This window comes from Canis lupus, chromosome 35, assembly GCF_048164855.1.
Source record: "Canis lupus baileyi chromosome 35, mCanLup2.hap1, whole genome shotgun sequence".
NCBI lineage: Eukaryota > Metazoa > Chordata > Mammalia > Carnivora > Canidae > Canis > Canis lupus.
This window is the reverse complement of record NC_132872.1, coordinates 8,493,420-8,514,392: the sequence shown is the minus strand read 5'-3', so window position 1 is coordinate 8,514,392 and position 20,973 is coordinate 8,493,420. Positions and strand designations below refer to the sequence as shown.

The 20,973-nt window shown below is 43.8% G+C and overlaps 1 protein-coding gene and 1 long non-coding RNA gene across 2 annotated transcripts in view; one reads left to right on the top strand and one right to left on the bottom strand.

The window, feature by feature from the left end:
* The window catches only part of UPK1B (uroplakin 1B), a 29,391-nt gene extending 13,002 nt beyond the window's left edge, over positions 1-16,389 (top strand). Inside the window, exons 4-8 of the mRNA XM_072812104.1 lie at positions 2,573-2,647; positions 3,698-3,820; positions 5,963-6,142; positions 11,588-11,671; positions 15,551-16,389. Of these exons, the coding sequence (XP_072668205.1) occupies positions 2,573-2,647; positions 3,698-3,820; positions 5,963-6,142; positions 11,588-11,671; positions 15,551-15,601 (513 nt within the window). The 3' untranslated portion in view covers positions 15,602-16,389. The remainder of the gene's footprint in view (positions 1-2,572; positions 2,648-3,697; positions 3,821-5,962; positions 6,143-11,587; positions 11,672-15,550) is intronic.
* Positions 431-15,165, bottom strand: LOC140624993 (uncharacterized). The gene is made up of 3 exons (XR_012024406.1): positions 15,101-15,165; positions 14,842-14,917; positions 431-751 (listed from the first exon to the last, which is right to left on the bottom strand). It is a non-coding gene; the product is annotated as an uncharacterized lncRNA (long non-coding RNA).
* Positions 16,390-20,973: the final 4,584 nt, after the last annotated feature.

The window sequence follows — 20,973 nt, the reverse complement described above, 5'->3', positions numbered from 1 at the left end:
GTCATTCATATCTTTGGATGTAAAATGCAAAATATGTGTGCATTTTTAAGAGACAGCATGAGCATTTTCAGACATTTTTGAGCTCAAGGCTGATGATTTTGTATAATGACCTGCGTTTCCCATATTTTGTATTCACTCTACTCTTCAGGGACCCTAGAAAACCTTGACACGCAGCACTATAGAGCACAGCATTGGCCCCACCTGCCTGGGGAGCCTCTAACACTACGCAGCCGCAGAGGCTTCAGCCCTAAGCCACAGACAGCAAGGTCATGTCCCGGCTTCATAGATGGAAGCAAATTTGCTACCAGCAAAGCTAAGAACCCTTGGAATTGGGTCTAGACTTCGATTCTTGGCCCCCATGCTCAGAACAGTGGTTTTTTCCTCACACTGTGATGGAAACCCCCCACCCCCCACCCTGAAATAACTCTCCTACCCAAGTGCTGCAGGACTTGAGTTACATCTTTATAGATCAAGCCCAGCAACTTAAAGTGCTTGTTGGTTTACTTTTCCTGTGATCTAAACTTTGCCCTGACACCCAGGGAATGCAGAACATTTACATTCTCTGATTGCTTTAGCATGAGTTTGTTCTGGGACAAAAGCACCCACTTACTTGTTCAGGTGGGTAAAGAATGCAGGGAAAGGGAGAGGAGGGGCAGGTATCCCCAGAGACAAGTTTTACCTGCATCCTGGTCTCACCTAGGGCAGCCATGTATACCTGACAAAGCCAGGAGGGAACATTCTTCACCGTGTCCTGCAAAGAGAAGGAGCAGGGCAGCTGCCCAGGGGCTGGTGGGGAAAAACCCTGCATCCTCAGCGCCTCCTTTCTGGAGTGTCTTTAAGGGGTTTCCCAGCCCCTTGAAGAGGAGCCATCAAAGCCCTTTTTTTCAGTGTGAAAAAGTTGTCATAAGTGTCATATAGATACTAAAAACCCATGCACTAAGCTTTTTTTTCTATAACATTTCAGCTATCAAAAGATTTGATGTATTTATGTTTAATGTATTTTTATATATTTATGTCTGCTAGAAAGTTCAACAAAATACTTTGTTGAACAAAATCCTTTCAACTTTTTTACAAAGGAATAAAGCTGTGATATTTCTCACACTTTTAGGTAAGAGTGTTGAAATCAATGTAAAATGTTTCCTTTAAAAAGAGCATAGAAGAGGCAAAAAGAATGACAGGCTACCAAATGGGAAAAATCTATATTTTCAATTTTTTCCCTTTTTAAGAGAAATTCTCATGTTCCCATGGATACAAGTGGATAGATAAAAGGACAAAATCAGGATGGATAATTAGATTTGTCAACTTAAAGAAATGAATATTATGGTGACAGTATAAATAATGTCCTCCTCAAGGAGGAAAATAATCCATTTGTCTGTTCATTTAAATGTGCAAAATATAATCATGAGAGTATTAAAAAAGCTCTTTTTTTCTTTTAAGGATTTTATTTCTAAGTAATTTCTACAGCCAACATGAGCCTCGAACTCACAACCCCAAGATCAAGAGCCACACGCTCTACCGACTGAGTCAGGCAGGTACCCCCAACCAGCAAAGCTCTTAACAAAAAACAAGGCAGCAAGTGTTATGAGGCCTCTGGAGATGCTCCTGCTGCTAACTCCCTAGCCGAAGCCTTTCTCTGAGTAGTAGCTGAGTAGTTAGGGCAGGAGAGGGTCCTGCTCAGGGGGCCATCCCTGCCCTGGAGAGAGAACAGGTTTCCTTGCCCTCCCCCATGGACACTGACTGCAACGCCCCCCTAGAAGAATCCAGGGAACAAAAGTGAACATGCAGGGTCCAGAAAAGCAAAGACAGACCCTCACAAATAGTCCTCATCCCAGATTCAGAGGCAACTTGACGTTCAGATATCTTTCAGTCATAAATAGAAGCAGTATGGTGGGGAGGCACCATGCAAAAGCGTGTGTGCCCATGTGTGAGTGTGGACACACACACACACACACACACACACAGCAGCAACACAGTGAGGTCTGTTCCACTCGCCTGACCCGTACCTGGAAGGCTGGGGCCTGAGAGAAGAGTGCTGGTGAAAGGCAGTGTACCAGGATCCACTCCACTCTAGTGAGACTGGACCCTTATCAGGAGGGACAATGGATATTAAACACGATCTGGTTTATTTTTTTCTGGCCTCTGTAATTCTAAATTTTCAGTAAACTATAAAGAAAATTTCCCTCAGTGAGAAGGAATTTATGGAGCTCTCTATAGTGTCTGATCCACCAAGACTCTCTTGCCAGCCATTGAACAAACACACATACACACATCAGTTCATTCTCTTGATTTGTTTTTCTCATTCAAAACAGAAATGTAGGATACAGGACTGAGAAAGCTCTGTATTCAGTAGTCGTTTGTTCTCTGGGCATAAGGAGGGAATTGGGCTGATTAGCACCTAGCACCAAGTCCTGCTCCAAACAGCTGATCAATGAGTGTTTGTTGAATAATTTCATTAATGACTAGATGGCTATACTTAGATGAATATGCTGAAAGACTATAACAATTATCTTTTTTAAATTCTCTTTTTTGGAGATAAATGTAATTCTTTTTTTCCCATTTGTTTCCCTTCCAGTATTTCATTCTGATGTTTATAGTATATGGCTTTGAAGTGGCGTCTTGTATCACAGCAGCCACACAACGAGACTTTGTGAGTACAATTGCAAAAAGCACAGAGCAAAAATGATCATGTAAGTCATCATTATCATTATAACAACATAATAGCTGGCATGTATTAGGCCCTCAGTCTGTACAGCCACTCTAATATGTGCATTAATATCATATATAACTTTACTTAATCCTCATAATAACTCTATGAAATAGGTATTATCACTATGGTCACTTTACAGGTAAAGAAATGATGCTTAGAAAGGTGAGGTAACTTGTCTGAGGTTACACAGTTGGTAAGTGAAAGAAAAGAGCCCTGAGGGACACCTGGGTGGCTCAGCGGTTGAGCGTCTGCCTCTGGCTCAGGGCATGAGCCTGGGGTCCTGGGATTGAATCCCGCATCGGGCTTCCCACAGGGAGCCTGCTTCTCCCTCTGCCTGTGTCTCTGCCTCTCTCTGTGTCTCTCATGAATAAATAAATAAAATCTCTTAATAAAAGAGAAGAAAGAAAGAAAGAAAGAAAGAAGAAAAGAAAAGAAAGAAAAGAAAAGAGAGAAAAGAAAAGAAGAAAAGAAAAGAAAAAAAAGAAAAAAAGAAAAGAAAAGAAAAGAAAAGAAAAGAAAAGAAAAGAAAAGAAAAGAAAGAAAAGAAAAGAAAAGAAAAGAATGCTGAATCCAGGCAGAGCGACGCTCCGGGCCCAAGCATACACTGCTGTGCTCTTCCCACTGCACTGTGGCCACTGACCCTGCAATAGGATGATGTCATCCACCACATCTAAGACTTCCTCTCAATTCAGCATCCTGCTTTCTCTCCTTTTCTCCATTTCCTAGCCTAAGCCTAAAATGCCTGTCCACCTTGGTCTCACTGGGATTTCTTTGAAGATGATGGGAGGGAGGGCGGAGGTGTCCTTCTTCCTTCATGGGGACTTCAGCCATCCAGAGCACCCTCACACCCACCCCGTCCCTTTTGGTGCCTCTGAGAAGTTTTGCTCCAGGAGACAATGTTCAGTGCCCCTAGCAACAGGCTGAGCAAATCACTTGGCTTCCTTGGGGAGAGTGTGCTAACTCTCCTTTTGTTGTCTCTTCCCACCATAGTTCACACCCAACCTCTTCCTGAAGCAGATGCTGGAGAGGTACCAAAACAGTAGCCCTCCAAACAATGATGACCAATGGAAAAATAATGGAGTCACCAAGACCTGGGACAGACTCATGCTCCAGGTAATGCCTGCAGTCTTGGGGTCATAGCATTCTATACCTAGACCAGTATCCAGAGGGAAGGTATGGTTGGGAGTAAATACAAAGAGTGAGGACCACCACCTCTAGGGTGGTTTCCTTTAAAAAGAGATTGGACTGGGGCACCTGTCTGGGTGGCTCAGTGGGTTAAGCATCTGACTTGTGATTTCAGCTCAGGTCATGATCTCAAGGTCATGAGATCAAGCCTTGTGTCGGGCTAGGCGTGGAGCCTACTTAAGATCCTCTCTCTTCTTCTCCCTCTCCCTTTGCCTCTCTCCTCCTGCTCACATAGGCTCTCTCTAAAAAAAGAAAGAAAGAAAGAAAGAAAGAAAGAAAGAAAGAAAGAAAGAAAGAAAGAAAGAAAGAAAGAAAGGAAAGAAAGAAAAAGAGATTGGACATAGGCCAGTTCATTTATTTATCTTATCTATTCCTCTTGTGTGCACATCACTCAGTGGGACTCCTAAGTCTATATTTTATTTTTGAGTGATGACGTTGATTAACTTCCATTTAGGGATAATGACGTTGTTAAGAAATTTAGATAAATCACACACCCTCCCTCTTGGAACTCAAGCATCACTTACATTGAAAGAAAATGTTTGCTTCCTCCACACCACAGTGAACGCAAATGGCAATTATTGCCTATTTTGCTTATTTAGAACCTATGGGCTAGTCCTGCCAAGGACCATGGGCTATGACTTGACTTGATAGCCCACTTTTGTCTAACTGGCCATTATCCCTTATATGCAAGTGTACCTTAAATGTCATCAAAAATCCAAGTCTTTCAGAATATCCACTACTGCCCCTATACTGCCTTATGTATATAAATTTCTATCCCTCCTAATCTGACCCAACTCTCACACTGACCCCTGCCTCCCCTCCCCCTCCACTGGCTCACAGTACATCATCAGCAAACTCTCTTATAGCCTCTGACCCGTTTTTGATGTCTCCTTACCCTCTATCCTCTGTCACTTCCTTCATTTACCTGAATATTCTCATTCCAATCATTCTTTTTACCCCAGTAGGACCTCCCAATCATTGGTCACTGTTTTACTTTCTATCATTCTTCTGACTATAGGTCACGTACTTTTTCCACTCTGTTAGCAAGTACTAAGCTCTTCAAATGAAAATGCAAATCCCCACACATTTGAAAAACCTCCTTACCAACTTTTAAAACCCCAGTCTGAACTTGACCATTTCCCCCCAAAAGGCTCAGGTCAAATACAGGATAATTATTTTCCTTTGCAAGATATTTTCCATAATCCAGTGGCAAAGTAGGATATGCCTTAAAGCCAGCTGATTTATCATCAAGTTTGTTTGAAAGTAATTTATTCTGAAAGTGGAGAGGGGCCTGTAGTTTTAATTTCTTCCCCTGAAACATTTTAGCAGAATTTCTACAAAGGAAGGAACGTGATATGAAGTATGTTTTATTCCCTAACCTCAACTCTATCCAGAGTGTAAGGATATTAGGTATGTGTTCCTTGATCTTCCTCTCCTATGTAGAGGCATAGCTGTTTGCCACCAGGTTTTGGTTTTTTTTTTTTCCCAGTGTATTTTCTCCCATTATAAAAGTAATACATGAGTACTCTAGAAAATGTTAAAAGTGCAGAAATGTAAAACAAGAATTACTCATCACTTCTTTGTCACTAAAAATTGTAATTTTCTGATTCTCAGTTTGCTTATGTGTCCTATGAGAATAATCATACCTCCCTCACATTGTTGTATCAAGATATTAGTATTAATAATAATTAAGGGTTTACCATGGGCAGACACGGTACTAGAAAGGTCAGGCACATTAGCTAATTTAATCCTCAGAGGAACTCCGAGGACCACGGACTGCGTGAAGGAAACAAGGCCATGTTTTACAGTGAAGGCAAATGAAGCATAGTAGGGAGTTGAACTCATCAGAGGCTAAAGAGCTCATTAGTGGCTAGTAAAGTAACAAATGTTGGAGCACTTTGTAAGCTCTAAAAGGTTATCAATACTCTCAGCCCTTGTTTGGGGAATTTTAGTAAACGTAAGATAAGGTACACTTTCCATATCTTCTTTCTCCATGAAATCTCAGTTGCTACGTTGATGGCTCTAGCAAGGAGCATGGAAGAGAATTTTGTATCTCTCCTCTGCTGACAGGACCACTGCTGTGGGGTAAACGGTCCATCAGACTGGCAGAAATATACGTCTGCCTTCCGGACTGAGAACAACGATGCCGACTACCCATGGCCTCGTCAGTGCTGTGTGATGAATAATCTTCAAGAACCTCTCAACCTGGAAGCCTGCAAGCTAGGAGTGCCTGGTTACTATCACAAGCAGGTGAGTCCTCTCTGCCCAAGACCTGCCAGCAGGATTTCTGCTCTATATGAGGGAAATACTATAGGCAATCTAGTCTATTATACCTATTAACTATAGGTAGTAGATTCCACATCCTTTTTCCTAAACCTCCGTGTCAACTATTCCCTTCCCTGTGAGTAAAATGTGAATGCTAATCTCAGGCTGATCAAGGAGAATCTACATTTTAATAAAACTAACAGAACATGAGAATTGCAACAGTGAAGTCCGACTTTGTTTAAATGCAAACTATTTGTACAATAGAATTGGCATTTCAAAAACTATTGCCGTTAAACACAGATTTGTTCTATTTTTGCAACATGTAAATCAGAAGAGGTGTATACAAAAACAATGTTTTGCTAGTGCCAAGGCAATGGCGATTGCTGATGGCAAATGCAGTAATTATATAACCACTTTCATTATTCAGTGGCAATATAAGATAGTTTTAATAAAATATTAAGTTGATGATTTGGGTAGAGGCACTTTACATACAGATGGTTTCTGAGAAAGTGTTTCCAGCCTGATGAGAAAGATAGAATGATCATGAAAACTAACATTTATTGAGTACTTACTAAAGCCAGATACTAATCCAAGTGCCATCCATATATTAACTCATTTAATGTTCAAAGGTAGGTGCCAGGATGATTATTTTATGGATGAAGAACTGAGTTATAAGAAGTACCTTGCCCAAGGTCACTCAGCTAGTAAATAGTTGCATCAGGATTCAAATTCAAGCAGTCTGGCTCTGGAGCCCAGATTGTAAGCCAAGAAAAAACTTGGAAATATTCCCAAAAAGCCTGATGAGAATTCTCATATACTTGTAGTCAGCCTCTGAAATGCTTACGCTGCTCTGCAAGTTTCTGCTTTGAGGAAAGCTGGTTGTGTGCCAATTCATTAAATATTGAGAAATGTCAGACTCCTTAGTCTGATAGCACATAGTACACAGTGCACTTTCAGAATGAAAGACACTGAAGAGCTGATCATCGTGCCATATCTGGAAGGGTACCTGGACTCGGATTGGTTGCATTAATCCAGAAGAGGACATGGGAGTGATACAGATTATTTTGCAGAGTCCTTCAGAACAATCCTTATTTAGCTTTTCAGCAACATTGTTTTGGTGTCATTTTAATCAGTTACATTCAAGCTGCTCTAAAAATTAAATTCATTCCTTATAATCACAATATGCAATATAATGACCACTCTCAGGAGTAATAAATGCTTTCAGTATTTCAACCTTGGCACGGGCCCACACAAACGTGTCTTGATTGGATTGGATTGCATATAAACCGTATCATCTCTGTGAAAGGGACAATTTGCCCTCAGATAGTCAGATAGTCAGTGTATCTCCCTAGGACATGCAATGTTCTTTTTCTTTTTTTTTTTTTTTTTGAAGATTTTATTCATTTATTCGTGAGAGACACACAGAGAGGCAGAGACAGGGGAAGCAGGCGCCATGCAAGGAGCCCGATATGGGACCGGAGCCCAGGACCCCAGGATCACGCCCTGAGCCAAAAGCAGACACTCAATCACTGAGTGACCCAGGTGTCCCAGACATGTAATGTTCTAGTAGCGAGGGACCTCCGCATGAGTTTTGATAACCCTTCCCACCTCCTCCCGTAGGGTTCCTTGGCCTCGCCTATCCTAAACATTTTTACCTCCTCTACCCACCAAATACACCACAACTACAAACTTACCATCATGCAACCCTACTCCCCTGTCAAGTCCTGTGCTTGAAATTCCTCTCTGTCTCCAGCTCCCCATGCTACCATTGTCTCAATCTCTCATTCTTCCCCCTCAACATGATCTCTTATCTACTAGTCCTTTCCACTTCTCCCTCTCCTGGCCCCCAGATTCCCACACACCACTGCTCTTTCTGAGTTCTAGGTCCTGGTAATCCTCCTATAGCAGACCTTTTTCCCCCAAGGAAAATATGCCACCTTCATATACTTTATGGCAGTTGACACCTTGAGCCATTGTGTAAGTATTTGCTCCCAAGTCTATTTTTTCTGAGTCTCCTTGAGGACCATGCATTACTCAATTCTGGATCTTCAGTACTTCACACCTCCTGCCTGGCTCAGAGCAGACACTGAGAAATGTTGGGTGGGTGGGTGGGTGATTGAAGAGGGGAATGACTCTTTCCTATCCATGTTGTAGCTTTTCGAAATCTACGTTGCACAAATGAAGGCTAACAAAATCAGGGATATCATCATAAGTGTGGGGGAAAAAACTAACCAGAATTTCACATAGCATGTCAGAGGCAGATATTTGTATTCTTACTCATGGTCCATCTGCCGCAGAAATGCTATGTGCAAATTCTGATTATGGTACCTCAAGAACATTATCACAGAACTAAGGAGATCAAGGGATGGACTGTTACAATGATTTTTTAAAAAGCAAATTAATTAATTATTAATTAATTAATTAATTAAAAATAAAAAAATAAAAGCATCATGATAAGGAACTAAATTAGAAGAGGTGAAAAAACTGGGGTTTTGTCTGTGATTTCCATGAGAACAATACCCATGTTTGTCTGGTCACCGCTGAGCCCCCAGCCCAGGGTCTGGCACCTGACATAAGTGGGTTCTTATACATATTAAGACAAACAACCACCTCACCTCCCAGGATTGGCAGGAGGATCAGTGAGTGTTGGATAGAGGAGTGTTTGTGAGCTACTGTGTCACAAATGATACTGTTGTAATCATGACTTCATATCCTGCTCCATCCATTCTATCAGTGTTTATTAGGTGCCTACTTTGTACCGAGCACTTGTGCTGGGTTCCAGAGATTCAGCAATGAGCACAATAAGATCCCTGCCCACGACTTGTGCTGTAGCAGAGGAGAGAGAGACCAAACAAGCTACCAAACAAATACATGACAAACTCCAGGTGGTGATAAATGCCACGAGCAAGAAGTAAAGCAGAGAAAGCATACTGGGAAAGACCAGGGGAAAGAGTGGTGTTTTCTATAAGGCTAAGGGAAGGCTTTGTTGGGATAATATTTGCAGAGTTCTGAATTAAGTGAGGAAATGATATGCTCCCTTAAAGATCGGAGAACAGAGTTCTGAGCAAAGGAAGCAGCAAGTGCAAAGGCCCCAAAGGGGAGCGTTCTTAGCTTTTTATAGAACATTAAAGGACGTCAGCATGGCAAGGTCAGAATGAGTGAAGAGTAGATGGGGCACCTGGGTGGCTCGGTCAGTTAAGTGTCTGTGTTCAGCTCAGGTCATGATCTCGGGGTCCTGGGATTGAGCCCGTGTGGGGCTCCCTGCTCAGCGGGGGTCTGCTTCTCCCTCTCCCTCTGCCTCTCTCCCCAGCTTGTGCTCGTGCTCTCTCTCTTTCAAATAAATAATTTTTTTAAAAAAAGAAAGAAGACGGCAAGGATACTTTAGATTTTGTAGGGCTTCAATCAGTAGGGAAAGATCACTCTTAGGAAAAACAATGAAAAATATGTATACAAAATTAGGTACAGGGCCTTGAAATGGGCTTGTGAGTAAGCAGCCCTGAAGCTTAAGCTCATTAGCTTCATAGGGAAGCAGCCTTTGGTAGAGGAAGCGGGGGTCAGAGAGGGAGGCAGAGCCGCATCTGAGAGGGCCCCGTAGGCCAGCGTGAGAACTCAGAATTTCATTGTAAGAGTGGCAGAAAGCCATTTCTTTTGAGCAGGGATTTGAAGTGATCCAATTTATGTTTGACAAGCATCCCTCTGACACTGTATAAATAAATAGGATGCCAACAGTGGACTCAGGACCCAGGGAGACCAGGTAAGAGGCTGTTGTAGTAATCCTGGAAGGAGACCACAGTGGACCAAGGTGAGCAGGAAGTAATAAGTGTTTGGATTTAATATATATTTATTAATATTTATTTATTTAATATTTATTTATTTATATATATATTTCAAGATTTATTTATTTATATATATATTTTTTAAGATTTATTTGTTTATTCATGAGAGACACAGAGAGAGGCAGAGACACAGGCAGAGGGAGAAGCAGACTCCCTGTGGGGAACCCGATATGGGACTCGATCCCAGGACCCCAAGATCATGACCTGAGCTGAAGGCAGATGCTCAGCCAAGAAGCCACCCAGGCACCCTTGGATTTGAGATATTTTAAAGTAGATCCAAAAGGTTTTGCCTAAGTATTTGGTGTTGGATAAGAGAAGAACAGTTAAAGATAATTTGAAAATTTCTTACTTGAGCACGTAGATGAATGGAGATGCCTATAACATAGACAGAGGAGAGTACATGAGGGAGAAATAAAGGCTTAGCAAAGGCAGGGTTTGTAAGTGGGTTAACAAGGGCCTGGAGCTGGGTCAGAAAAGATGGAACCCTAAGTGGTCACCTGCAGCCACTGGGCAGGCCTAACCGTCCAGGTCAGCCTTTTAAGGACATTTCCCTCTGGACCTCAGTGGTCCACAGAACCACCGGCTGCTGCATTTCCTAGACTTCTCCCAGGCTTCAGCTCAGGTCACTCAGAGGGCAGCTCTAACCCCACGTGCGTGTGTTTCTCCAGCACTCTGCATGGCGACTGGAACAGAGTGTGCCACATATAAAAACTCACAGGATTATGGCATGCATGAATGAATAATTTGATTAATAAAAAAATGAATCAGGGATGCCTGTGTGGCTCAGTGGTTGAGCCTCTGCCTTGGATTCAGGTCATGATCCCGGGGTCCTGGGATCAAGTCCCACAGCAGGCTCCTTGTGGGGAGCCTGCTTCTCCCTCTGCCTGTGTCCCTGTGTCTCTCATGAATAAATAAAAAATCTTTTAAAAAAATAAAATAAAAAATGAATCACTTGCATGCACACCGTGGCTTCTCAAGATCTCACTAGAATCCAGTAAAGATATGTTGAAATATGATAGCAAATGAGAATTTAGGACGTGTGAAACAGGGCTTCCTTTAGTGGTTAAAAAAACAAACCCTCTGAGGTTCATGGACCAGAAGCACTTTTCCTTAAGAACGGACAAATAAAAAAGTAAATCTGCCCTTAAAAAAAACAAAAAACAAAAAACAAAAAACAAAACAAACAAAAAAAAAAAAACACCAAAAAAAAATCTTTAGGGAGAGAAAAATACTCAGATTTTATTAGGAATACTTTATATTGTACTTTATACTACAATTTAAAAAAAAGAATACTTTTTTTTTTTGCCCACCTATTCAATATGAAAAAATGTTAGCCTAAAATAGCAGCACCTTTGTTAGACTGAGTGATAAAGACACAAAATACTGTGATACAGAGTAGTTGTTGGACAGCATTATTTCTAGTCTCTCAGCAAAGCCCCGTTAGCGTGTGGCAGTCCACGGCGATGTGGAAATAGTATGTGAAACTGGACTTTGGAACAGTATCGATCCAGATAGAAATGTGCTTTCTACCCATCTCTTAACATCTTTTTCTCTGGTTCCTCTCACCCCCGTGTGGGATCACCGACTCCCCCAGGGCTGCTATGAACTGATCTCTGGACCTATGAACCGACACGCCTGGGGGGTCGCCTGGTTTGGATTTGCCATTCTCTGCTGGACTGTGAGTATCTCCCTGCACATGAAAAGGAGAGAGCTGGTTAGCTCCCCCCTGGTTAGCCCAACCACACTAGACAGTCTGGAAACAAAACCTCAGGCCTGAGGGCTTAGTCAGGAAGCTGCTGGCACCGACCAAGGACGCTGGATCCCACTGGCAGGTGGAGCATTTGTATCCGCTGGAGGGGAAGGGGTGCAGATCCACTCCTCGATGGGGGAGCACTTGCTGCTGTTCCAGCTCTCCAGATCTCATTAATTCCTCAATTCATTATGGTTAGATACCAAGGATATCTAAGTGGTTAGATACCACTTCCTGAGGAAGCTTGGAGCAAAGAAAACATGCCTGGATGGGCCCCAACCTCTGAGATTCTGATTCAATGGATCCAGGGGCAGGACCTAGGCATTTAAAAAAAAAACTTTTTTTCCCTTATGATTCTAAATTTGCTGTCAGGATTAAAAGCAATTACATTCGGGAAGCAGTTCTAAACTTTTGGTTTAAGAACCCCTTTATACTCTCAAGAATTATTGAGGACTCCAACAAGCTTTTATTTATTTATGGGGGCTATATCTATTTGTATTTACCCTATTGGAAATTAACCCAGAATTTTAAAAAATACTAATTCATTTAAAATAACGATAATAAACTAATTACATGTTACCATTAACAATATATTTGTGTAGAAAAAAGTGACTATTTTCTAAAACATTTTGAAAAAAAAAGTGAGAAAAGTAGCATTGTTTTACGTTTTTAAGGGTATCTTCTGATTTTAATAGATGTATCTGATTTTAATAGAAGACAGCTGGTCCTCATATTTGCTTCTTCACTTAATCTGTTGTAGTATGTTGCTTAGGTTGAAGGATTTGAAAAAATCCATCCCCACACTGATAGGTAGTTGGAAGAAAACCAGGAATGTTTGGATAGCCTTATCTAAAGATAATTGTGATCATTCTCCTTTGGCACTATACAAAACTTGACAACTAGTAGTTTCTTAAAATGTGGAATCTAAAACTATGACAACAAGCTTTTCAGAATCTATTCTATTAAAATATATTCACCTTGGCTTGTCTTGCAGTTTGCATAAATCTTTTTACCCATTCATGATTCTATAACATCATGCATTGGTCATTTGGGAAAATATTGGTTCACTGTGTTATGTGATCTTCCAAATGTAGACTGAATTCTTTACGCCCTACCAGGAAATCACATCTGTTGCTATTGCCACATTGGAAAGGACCTCAATCACGGGGATGCTCTCAGCCCATCATGGCAGAAACACACGTTGCCTGATTTTTGCCTGTGCGCCCAAATTTATCACTGGCAACAGATATTGTCAGTTGTTTTCCTCGAAGTGACATGCTCGCTTTGTAAATTTTTGAGAAAATGCCAGCCAGACACCCAATCTGAATAACCATAGCGTATCTGTTAGTCTTTTTTTTTTTCAAGTAAAAATCGTTTTTTTTTAAGATTTTATTTATTTATTCAAAAATCGTGTTTCATGATAAAATGGCTAGTTCACTACACAACTTAAACAGTCATACAACTGCCTCTCCTTAAGCCAACCATCAGATTTCAGTATGCAACTGCTTTACGCATATTTTCTGTTGCAAGAATATGAAAAAGATGTATATTCAGGGGCACCTGGGTGGCACAGTGGGTTAGGTGTTTGACTCCTGATTGCGGCTCAGGTCATGATTTTAGGGTCATGAGATCGAGTTCCATGCTGGGCTCCCCCTGCCCTCTCCCCTGCAACCTCCCCCCCTTTACCCCCCTGCTCTGATGGGGGGAGTCTGCTTGATATTCTCTCTGTCTTTCCGTCTGCACCCCCTACCCCGCATGCACATGAGCGTACGCTCTCTGTCTCTAATAATCTCTTTTTAAAATATTTTATTTATTTATTTGAGAGAAAGAATGACAGAGAGACAGCATGTGCACGAGCTGGGGAGAGGAGCAGAGGGAGAGGGAGAAGCTGTCTTCCCACTGAGCAAGGAGCCCAACATGGGGCTGGAACCCAGGACCTCAGGATCATGACCTGAGCCAAAGGCAGACACTTAACTGACTGAGCCACCCAGGTGGCTTTAAAAAAAGATAAATAAATCTTTTTTAAAAAACCGTGTATAGGGGCAGCCCCGGTGGTGCAGTGGTTTAGCGCTGCCTGCAGCCCAGGGTGTGATTCTGGGGACCCGGGATCGAGTCCCACGTCGGGCTCCTGCATGGTGCCTGCTTCTCCCTCTGCCTGTGTGTGTGTGTATCTCTCTGTCTCTATGAATAAATAAATAAAATCTTTAAAAAAAATAAAAATAAAAATAATAAAAACCATGTATATTCAAAGGTAAACATTTAATAAAATGGGTAATTCTTACTGCTTCATCAAAAACAACCCCAAAATTCTAAAACTCTAAATCTTTTAACCTACTCTTTTTTTTTTGGACTGCAAGTACATAGCAGTGAGTACACTAACTACTAACACAGTTTAGTGCCTCTGCCTTGAATCCTGCCAAGACGCCAGCTGTTTTACCTTCCACTGTCTTTGCACCATCAGCACAAATGTGGAAAACAGTAAAAAGGGCAAATAGAGTCTCAATATTATTATGCAAATGGTCTTAACATCGTGGACACCTGCAAGGGTCCCTTAGGTGTATGCCCACGACACTTTAGGGAATGCTGGGTTTGGGGTGAGAAGCTGAGTGAGGCAGGAAGGAAGGGAAAATGAACTCCCTTGAGAGGTCTTCTGCGGTCCCTCACCTGCCCTCAGGAACTCCCACAACACCCTGCACACACCTGTCCTGTCACTGTCGCTCCACCACTGGGAGCCAGCTGCCCTCTGTACCCCTGGGGCCTAGCAGAACACCTAGCAAGTGTCTGACAGTTTGTCAAATGAATGGAAAATGGTAACAGTGAAGTTTCTATTAGTGCCATGCTGGCAGGAACTGTGGGATAATGTTGAAAGGCCCCTATGGATCTTAGAACTCCAGACCAGTGGAAACCCTGGACATTTCCACAAGCATCAAACAGACTCTGAATTTAGCAAGTCTCTCTGAAATTCCAAAGAGGGAAGCAAAAGGAACTCCATGTATTGAAGACCTGCTCTGGGCAAGGCAACGTATCCAATCCTTTTAGCATGAAATCCCCACAACAGTTGGGTAGGCAGCCAGTCTCCGTGGATACAAGCTCCTTACCTTCTCTGTGCCTTGGTGTCTTCATAGGGTTCAGGAAGCATTCAGGGTTGTTATATGGGTAGCCCCAGAACAGTGCCTGTTGTATAGAAAATTGTCAAAAAACACCAGACGTTAGTGGTAATGGTATTTCTTTCTCATTCCAGCATCTAACTCTGGGGTAGGTGAAGAATAATACCATCATGACTCTCCAGATGCAGGGAGCGGGTGGCAGAGGTGCCACAGAACCCAGATACTCTAACCCCTTGCCTGAGTCAAATACCTTGAGTTCCATGGCATTCTTCAGGAGCTGCTCTTCTAGGTCATGAGCATTTTGGGGAAAAGAGGGAGTCCTGTGGGAGGAGAGGTTCGGCACTAGAAAGCAAGAAAACTGTACCTCCAAGTGGCCCATACAAGAATTAGGAACACCCTGGAAGGTCATTAGCCCTGATGGGAAGAAGAAAGAACTTCCCCATGGGGCTGGCTTAGCGCAGACTGGGAGGCGCAACCCCAGCAGCCAGGTAATTAATTCTAGGGCAGATTGGGGCAGGAAAGTGAGGAATGGGATGTGATCCCTGAGTGGCAGGATGGTGACCTCTGCCCCATGAGGCTTCTTAAGGCGACTCTTAAAACTTCGGCATCATCTAAGCCCGAGTGAACCCAACATCCTTTTTTCCCCCAAGTATGTGATGTTTCTAAAATAATTCCTTATTTTTCCCCCTTTGTTTTCTAGTTTTGGGTTCTCCTGGGTACCATGTTCTACTGGAGCAGAATTGAATATTAAGAGCACGGCGTGACCACCCACCGCCCTCCTGCAGGCCCACCCCTGTGCCCAGGCGGCCTCCTCACTGGGTCTGGCTCCCCTGGGCGCTCAGCCTCTCCAAATTCTCACTAGTGTTCTCAGCCTCGTCGAGGCTTCTGCAACATTCTTATAGACAGTAGGAAAGACCTGAGAAAGTCAGTAACTACCTCCAGCTCTGCTTATTTTTAACACGGGGGCATGGAGCCATCCACCAGAACCCTGTTATCACTGCAAGCGCCTGACACCCCAAGTCTGCACTTGGACAGCAAACTTGCATGCACTGTACCCTGCTTTCCAAGAGACGTGCAAAGGGTTTCATTTATCTCCATCTTGCCCAGGTGAGAAAACTAAGGAAAAAGTTGCTGAGAAAAATCTTTGGCCTTTGCTCTAGGGTGGCTCCCATCACACAGACACAAGTGACCCCTTAAAGCCACTCGAGGACCCCGTTGTTCTCCAGGACGATGTCTGACCTTGAGTTACTGGTGGTTGAAACTTCGTCTCGGACACGGCAGGGTGACATGTGTGTTGTCCCATGAACTAGATGTGGACTTCTGGGGACAGAGTCGGGCCTGTCATATAGTTAGCGGTCTCCACTTGAAACACCTTTCCAACAGGGGACCAGCAAGCTGGAGAGTAGCGACGTGATCTATGGTGATTTCTGTTACTGTCGAAATATTTCTCTTCTGAACTATGTTTCCATCTGTGGTCCTGAAAGAAATTCTTATAATTCAGTATTTGTCTGGTCTTACAAATAAAGAGGGCTTTCAATATGTTCACTCTCTTTTGTTTTTACCGATGGCATAATTGGTCACATACAAGAGTATCAAAATGAGTGTTTTAACAGAAGAGCCTTTTGGGCTCATTAGAATGAAAGTTTAGGAGGGGGAAATGCAACCGGGTGAGGCTTCCTGCTGGATGCCCTGTAACCCTGTTGTATGGCTAAATGGTTGGAACTTCTAAATTTACTTTTACTTTTCACTCCTGCATGTAGCCCAGTAGTGGTGATGGAGCTACAGCTCCTCAGCCCTTTTCCTCCTGCAGTGGAAGCCTCTGGAACTTCCAACCACTGAACTATGTCCCCTTGTGAAGGAAATGTATGTTTTCTTCAGGGTCCTACTCACAGCCAACTCAGTCACAAGGAGTGCCCCGATCCCACACCCTGACCAGGTTCTGGGGAGTTAGGCTGAGCCCGGGTGTAGGGAGGCACAAGGGAGGAGTGGGGTGCGGGCGCACCCCTGCCATGCACCTGCTGGTAAAGCTGGGGCAGCACAGCCCGTCCCTAAATCCCAGAATAGGGGGCCAAAGGCTCCTGTCCTGACACTTAACCAGCTTGCCCCTCCGTTGCCCCACTTTGTCCCCAGGAGAGCGTGTGGGGTGTCAGGATAAATGACACCTGCACTTAATGGAGAAGGTTCTCTCCAAGGTCTTCTAGAAGAGAGAAAGAGAGGAAGGAGCTTACTCTGGACAAAGCTTTGAAATGCCTCTCCCATGTGTTCCGACACCTTTTTCTTCCACTGCTAACCAGATTTTCCAGTGCCTCAAGGGCTCTGCTGGCTGAGCAAATTCTGCCCCCAAGTCTTCTCCTGACTCCACCCCCCATCGCCCCGGTTTCCTGAGTGCTCCACAAATCTACCCACACGAGTCCATTCTCCTTGTGATTTGATCTCAGCTAGGTTAAGGGAAAGGCTTTGTGCAGACTAATTCATACTAACGGGTGAGTGGCAACTAGTTTCCACTCTCTTAATCTTCTCTGTGGATTTTTCATGGATAATTGAAAACTGATCTCTGGTTAGTGGAATTCAAGGCAGCAGTGGGAGCAGGAAAGGGTTATCGTGGGGCCAGATGGCCCCCCTGCTGCTCTCTAAATCTTACCTCCTGCCTTCTCTACCAAGTAGTAACTAGAAAGAGAACAGGCAGTTAGTGCCCCTTGCCCCCTCTGCAGCTATCTTCCTATCTGGGACCTCAGCCTTACCTTGAGAGAAGGTGCAAATTTCACAGGTTTTATTCCTCTGAAACCCAAATAAGGTCCCAAACCCAAGTACCCACTATGTCTAGGTCACCGACCCTTGGGGTGAACAGCTTTCAGCCGAGACAAGCCCAGGCCTGCCGTTCACCACTCCTGTGCCTTCTGCCCCGGCGGTCTTGAGTTTAACCTCAGGGCAATTTCCACTCCACGCAGGTCCTACTTCCATCCATCTCCACTTTCCATGGAAGCCCAGCCTTCCCCTTTTTCCTTCTGGCCTCTGGGACTGAAAGTGGGGCTCACAGCGGGACTCAAACCACCGTTCAGGGTGAGGTCCAGGTCCAGCCTCACCAAAGCCACATCCAGCCCCAGCAGACCAGGTTGTGGAAGGAGTGCAGGAATGGCTGGCTCCGGGGAGCTGGCGAGGTTGCTGGGCTCAAGACCCACCCAGACAAAACCATCTTGAGAAATTGCCACTTCTCCAACAGCCCATGGGCCTGCTTGTCAGGTGCACAAAGAACAATTACTACCCAACACCAGAAAGGGGGCAGGCTGACTCTGGGGCAGGTTTTACTTGGTTGCAATGCCAGATGGCTCATCACACTCTCTTGGTTGGCTGATTCCTCCCAGGTTGCCCCTCAGGCTCCTGGCGGGCTGTGTACACAGCAGAAGGCCTGCTGCTCAGGGGCACCTGGGTGGCTCGGTCATTAGGTGACCGGCTCCTGGTTTCAGCTCCCATGGGGATGGGGGTGGGAGGCCTTGGAATCAGCCTGGCCTGCGCTCAACGGGGGGCCGGTCCCTTTGGGCTTTGGGCTTAGCAGAGGGATGGGGGGCTGCTTGGGATGCTCTCTCTCCCTCTTCCTCCTCACCCCCCAAAATAAATATATAAATCTTTTCTAGAAAGAGGGGCACCTGCGTGGCTCAGTCGGTTAAACATCCGCCTTCTGCTCAGGTCGTGATCTCAGGGTCCTGGGATGGAGCCCCGCGTCGGGAGCCCTGCTCCCTGGGGGGGCCTGCTTCTCCCTCTCCCTCTGCCTGCTGCTCCCACTGTTTGTGCTCTTTCTATCAAATAATAATAAAAAAAAATCTTCCCCCACCAAATTTTTTTTCCAAATTATTTTTTTTCCAAATTATTTTTTAATTAAAAAAAACAACATACTGTTCAGGTTTGTAAGCTCTAGGACTTCTTCTCCTACATGAGTTCGAATACACAGACATTGCTCCAATTCTAAGCCGTAGATGAGGTGCTTCCCGGCTACTGATAAAGAAGAGAAACTCACTGGTCCTGTGAGTTTGAAAATCCAATCTCCTCTCAACCCCCCACCCACCCCCACCCCTCCGTGACAGGCGGGCTGTGGCTGAGGAACTGGAAACTCAGCTACTTTCTTATCTCTATCGAGTGAACCAGGGTCTTTCTCCTCCTATATCTAATATTTCCTTTCCTTTGTGTTTTCTGCTTCACCACACTCAGATCCTTATCACCTTCTATGCCTGAGGCTGAATCAAAAAAGAAACCCAGCAAAGGCTAGTTGTATGCTACGGAGTTTGCTTTCATGTGTGACATTTTTAGAAGGCTTGAGTGGCTCGTCTGATGAGATGCACAAACATCTTGGAAAAAGGCAACATTTCTGATAAATGCAATTCCCAGAACCCTCCTCCAAGCAATCCTGCCCACAGCCAACTCTCAACTCTCAATACACACACACACACACACACACACACACACACAACCTTTGACAAATAGCCAAATCTTGGGGTTAAAGAGAAAGGGTGCCATCATGTCCTACTTTCTAGTGGCTTCTACTCTGAGTTCCTGCGGAAAAAGAAAACAAGAGCAGCCCTGACATTCGGAAACTAGGCTGCACTCACACCTAGGCCTGTGATGTAAACAATCCTACCGGATGTAATCTCACACAATCCCCACCTCAGAACCTCAGATAAGGTCACACAAAATGAGGCAAAGTACAAGTCCACTTCCCAGTTTTGTCCAAGCACAAATACAAGGTCACGGTGCCACCTGCAAAATACCAAACATACCCTCCTTTGACTAAAATAAGTGATTGCCACAAGGTTACTAATTACAGCTCCATTCTCTTGCTAGTCTCTATTCTATGAAAAAAATGTATACACACAATTGTCCCCCCTTTCTGACAAATGTCCAAGGTAGAGCACACCGTTTGCTTAGGCCCTCCCCTTAATGACCCAACCAAAACCCAAATGCTGTAATAGGTTCCAACTCCCTTTTCCTAAGGCACTTCATGGTTCCCTATGGTGTTTTCTCCCTCACTAGGAGTCATAATCCCAACTTACTTAACTAGAGATGTGTTCCTAGGAGTCTTTGAAGGGCATAGCTCTCTCCAAATAACTGTCCATCCCTATTTCCTCTCTTGGTGTATTTGTTGGTTGGTTTAGAGCCAAATATCTGGCTCTAAATCCCAGCTCTGCATGTCTTTGGCAATTTATTTAGCCTCTTGGAACCCGCTTCAGGAAAACAAGACTATCCTCACAGAGGACTGGGAGGGTCCAGTAAGATATGATGTCAAGTGCATCAGAATGGTTAACAGGCTAAGAGACACCAATAAGAAGTTATATTCTTAAGTCTGAAGAACTCTGCTTGGCCCAGAATCCTTGGAAACATCCCAACTAAGGTCACATTGTTCAATTTATTACAATAAGCTTCATGACCAAATACACTGGTCCAAATTTACTGGGCCTCAAACAATAGCTGAGTAATAGCTTTTCACAACTCCTACGCCATAGAAGAATGTACTAGGGTCATCAAGATAAGACATTTTAATGGATATGTCTCATGTTCTGTGTATATTTCTAGAGTCCTCACTACAAATGAGATCTCTGCTCTGGCTGGCCTCCCAGAGAAATCTCATCATCCGACAATGTGATATTCAGGGCGGGGGGACACAAGGTACGGGAGAGAGACTTGGGTTCAAGACTTATCTCCTCCTCTTACCAACTTCAGTAAGTTACTTGAATCTGTTTTTTCTTTGCTGTACATACATACCTACAGGGCTATTGGAAAGTTTAAATTAAAAAAAAAAAAGATACATACATACACAGGTAACTTGGCTAATACAGAGAAAGCATTCAGTTATTGTTATGACCCATGCTTCACCAACCTCTCTTCCAAGGCCCAAATTTACACATATGTGCACACACACACATACACATATATACAAGGTCCAATTTTGAGTTTTCAACAGTCATCCATGGAACAACAGGGCCTTTGCCTGTACAGTCCTGTTCCCTGGGGTGGGACATCTCATCACTCCTTTGTGAATACCTCTGAGACCTATTGGACCCTCTCAGCAGGTGTAAGGTGGTCTTCAGAGTACTTAACACCTGTGAAGGTGGCAACAGCTTAAATATCTAAGGT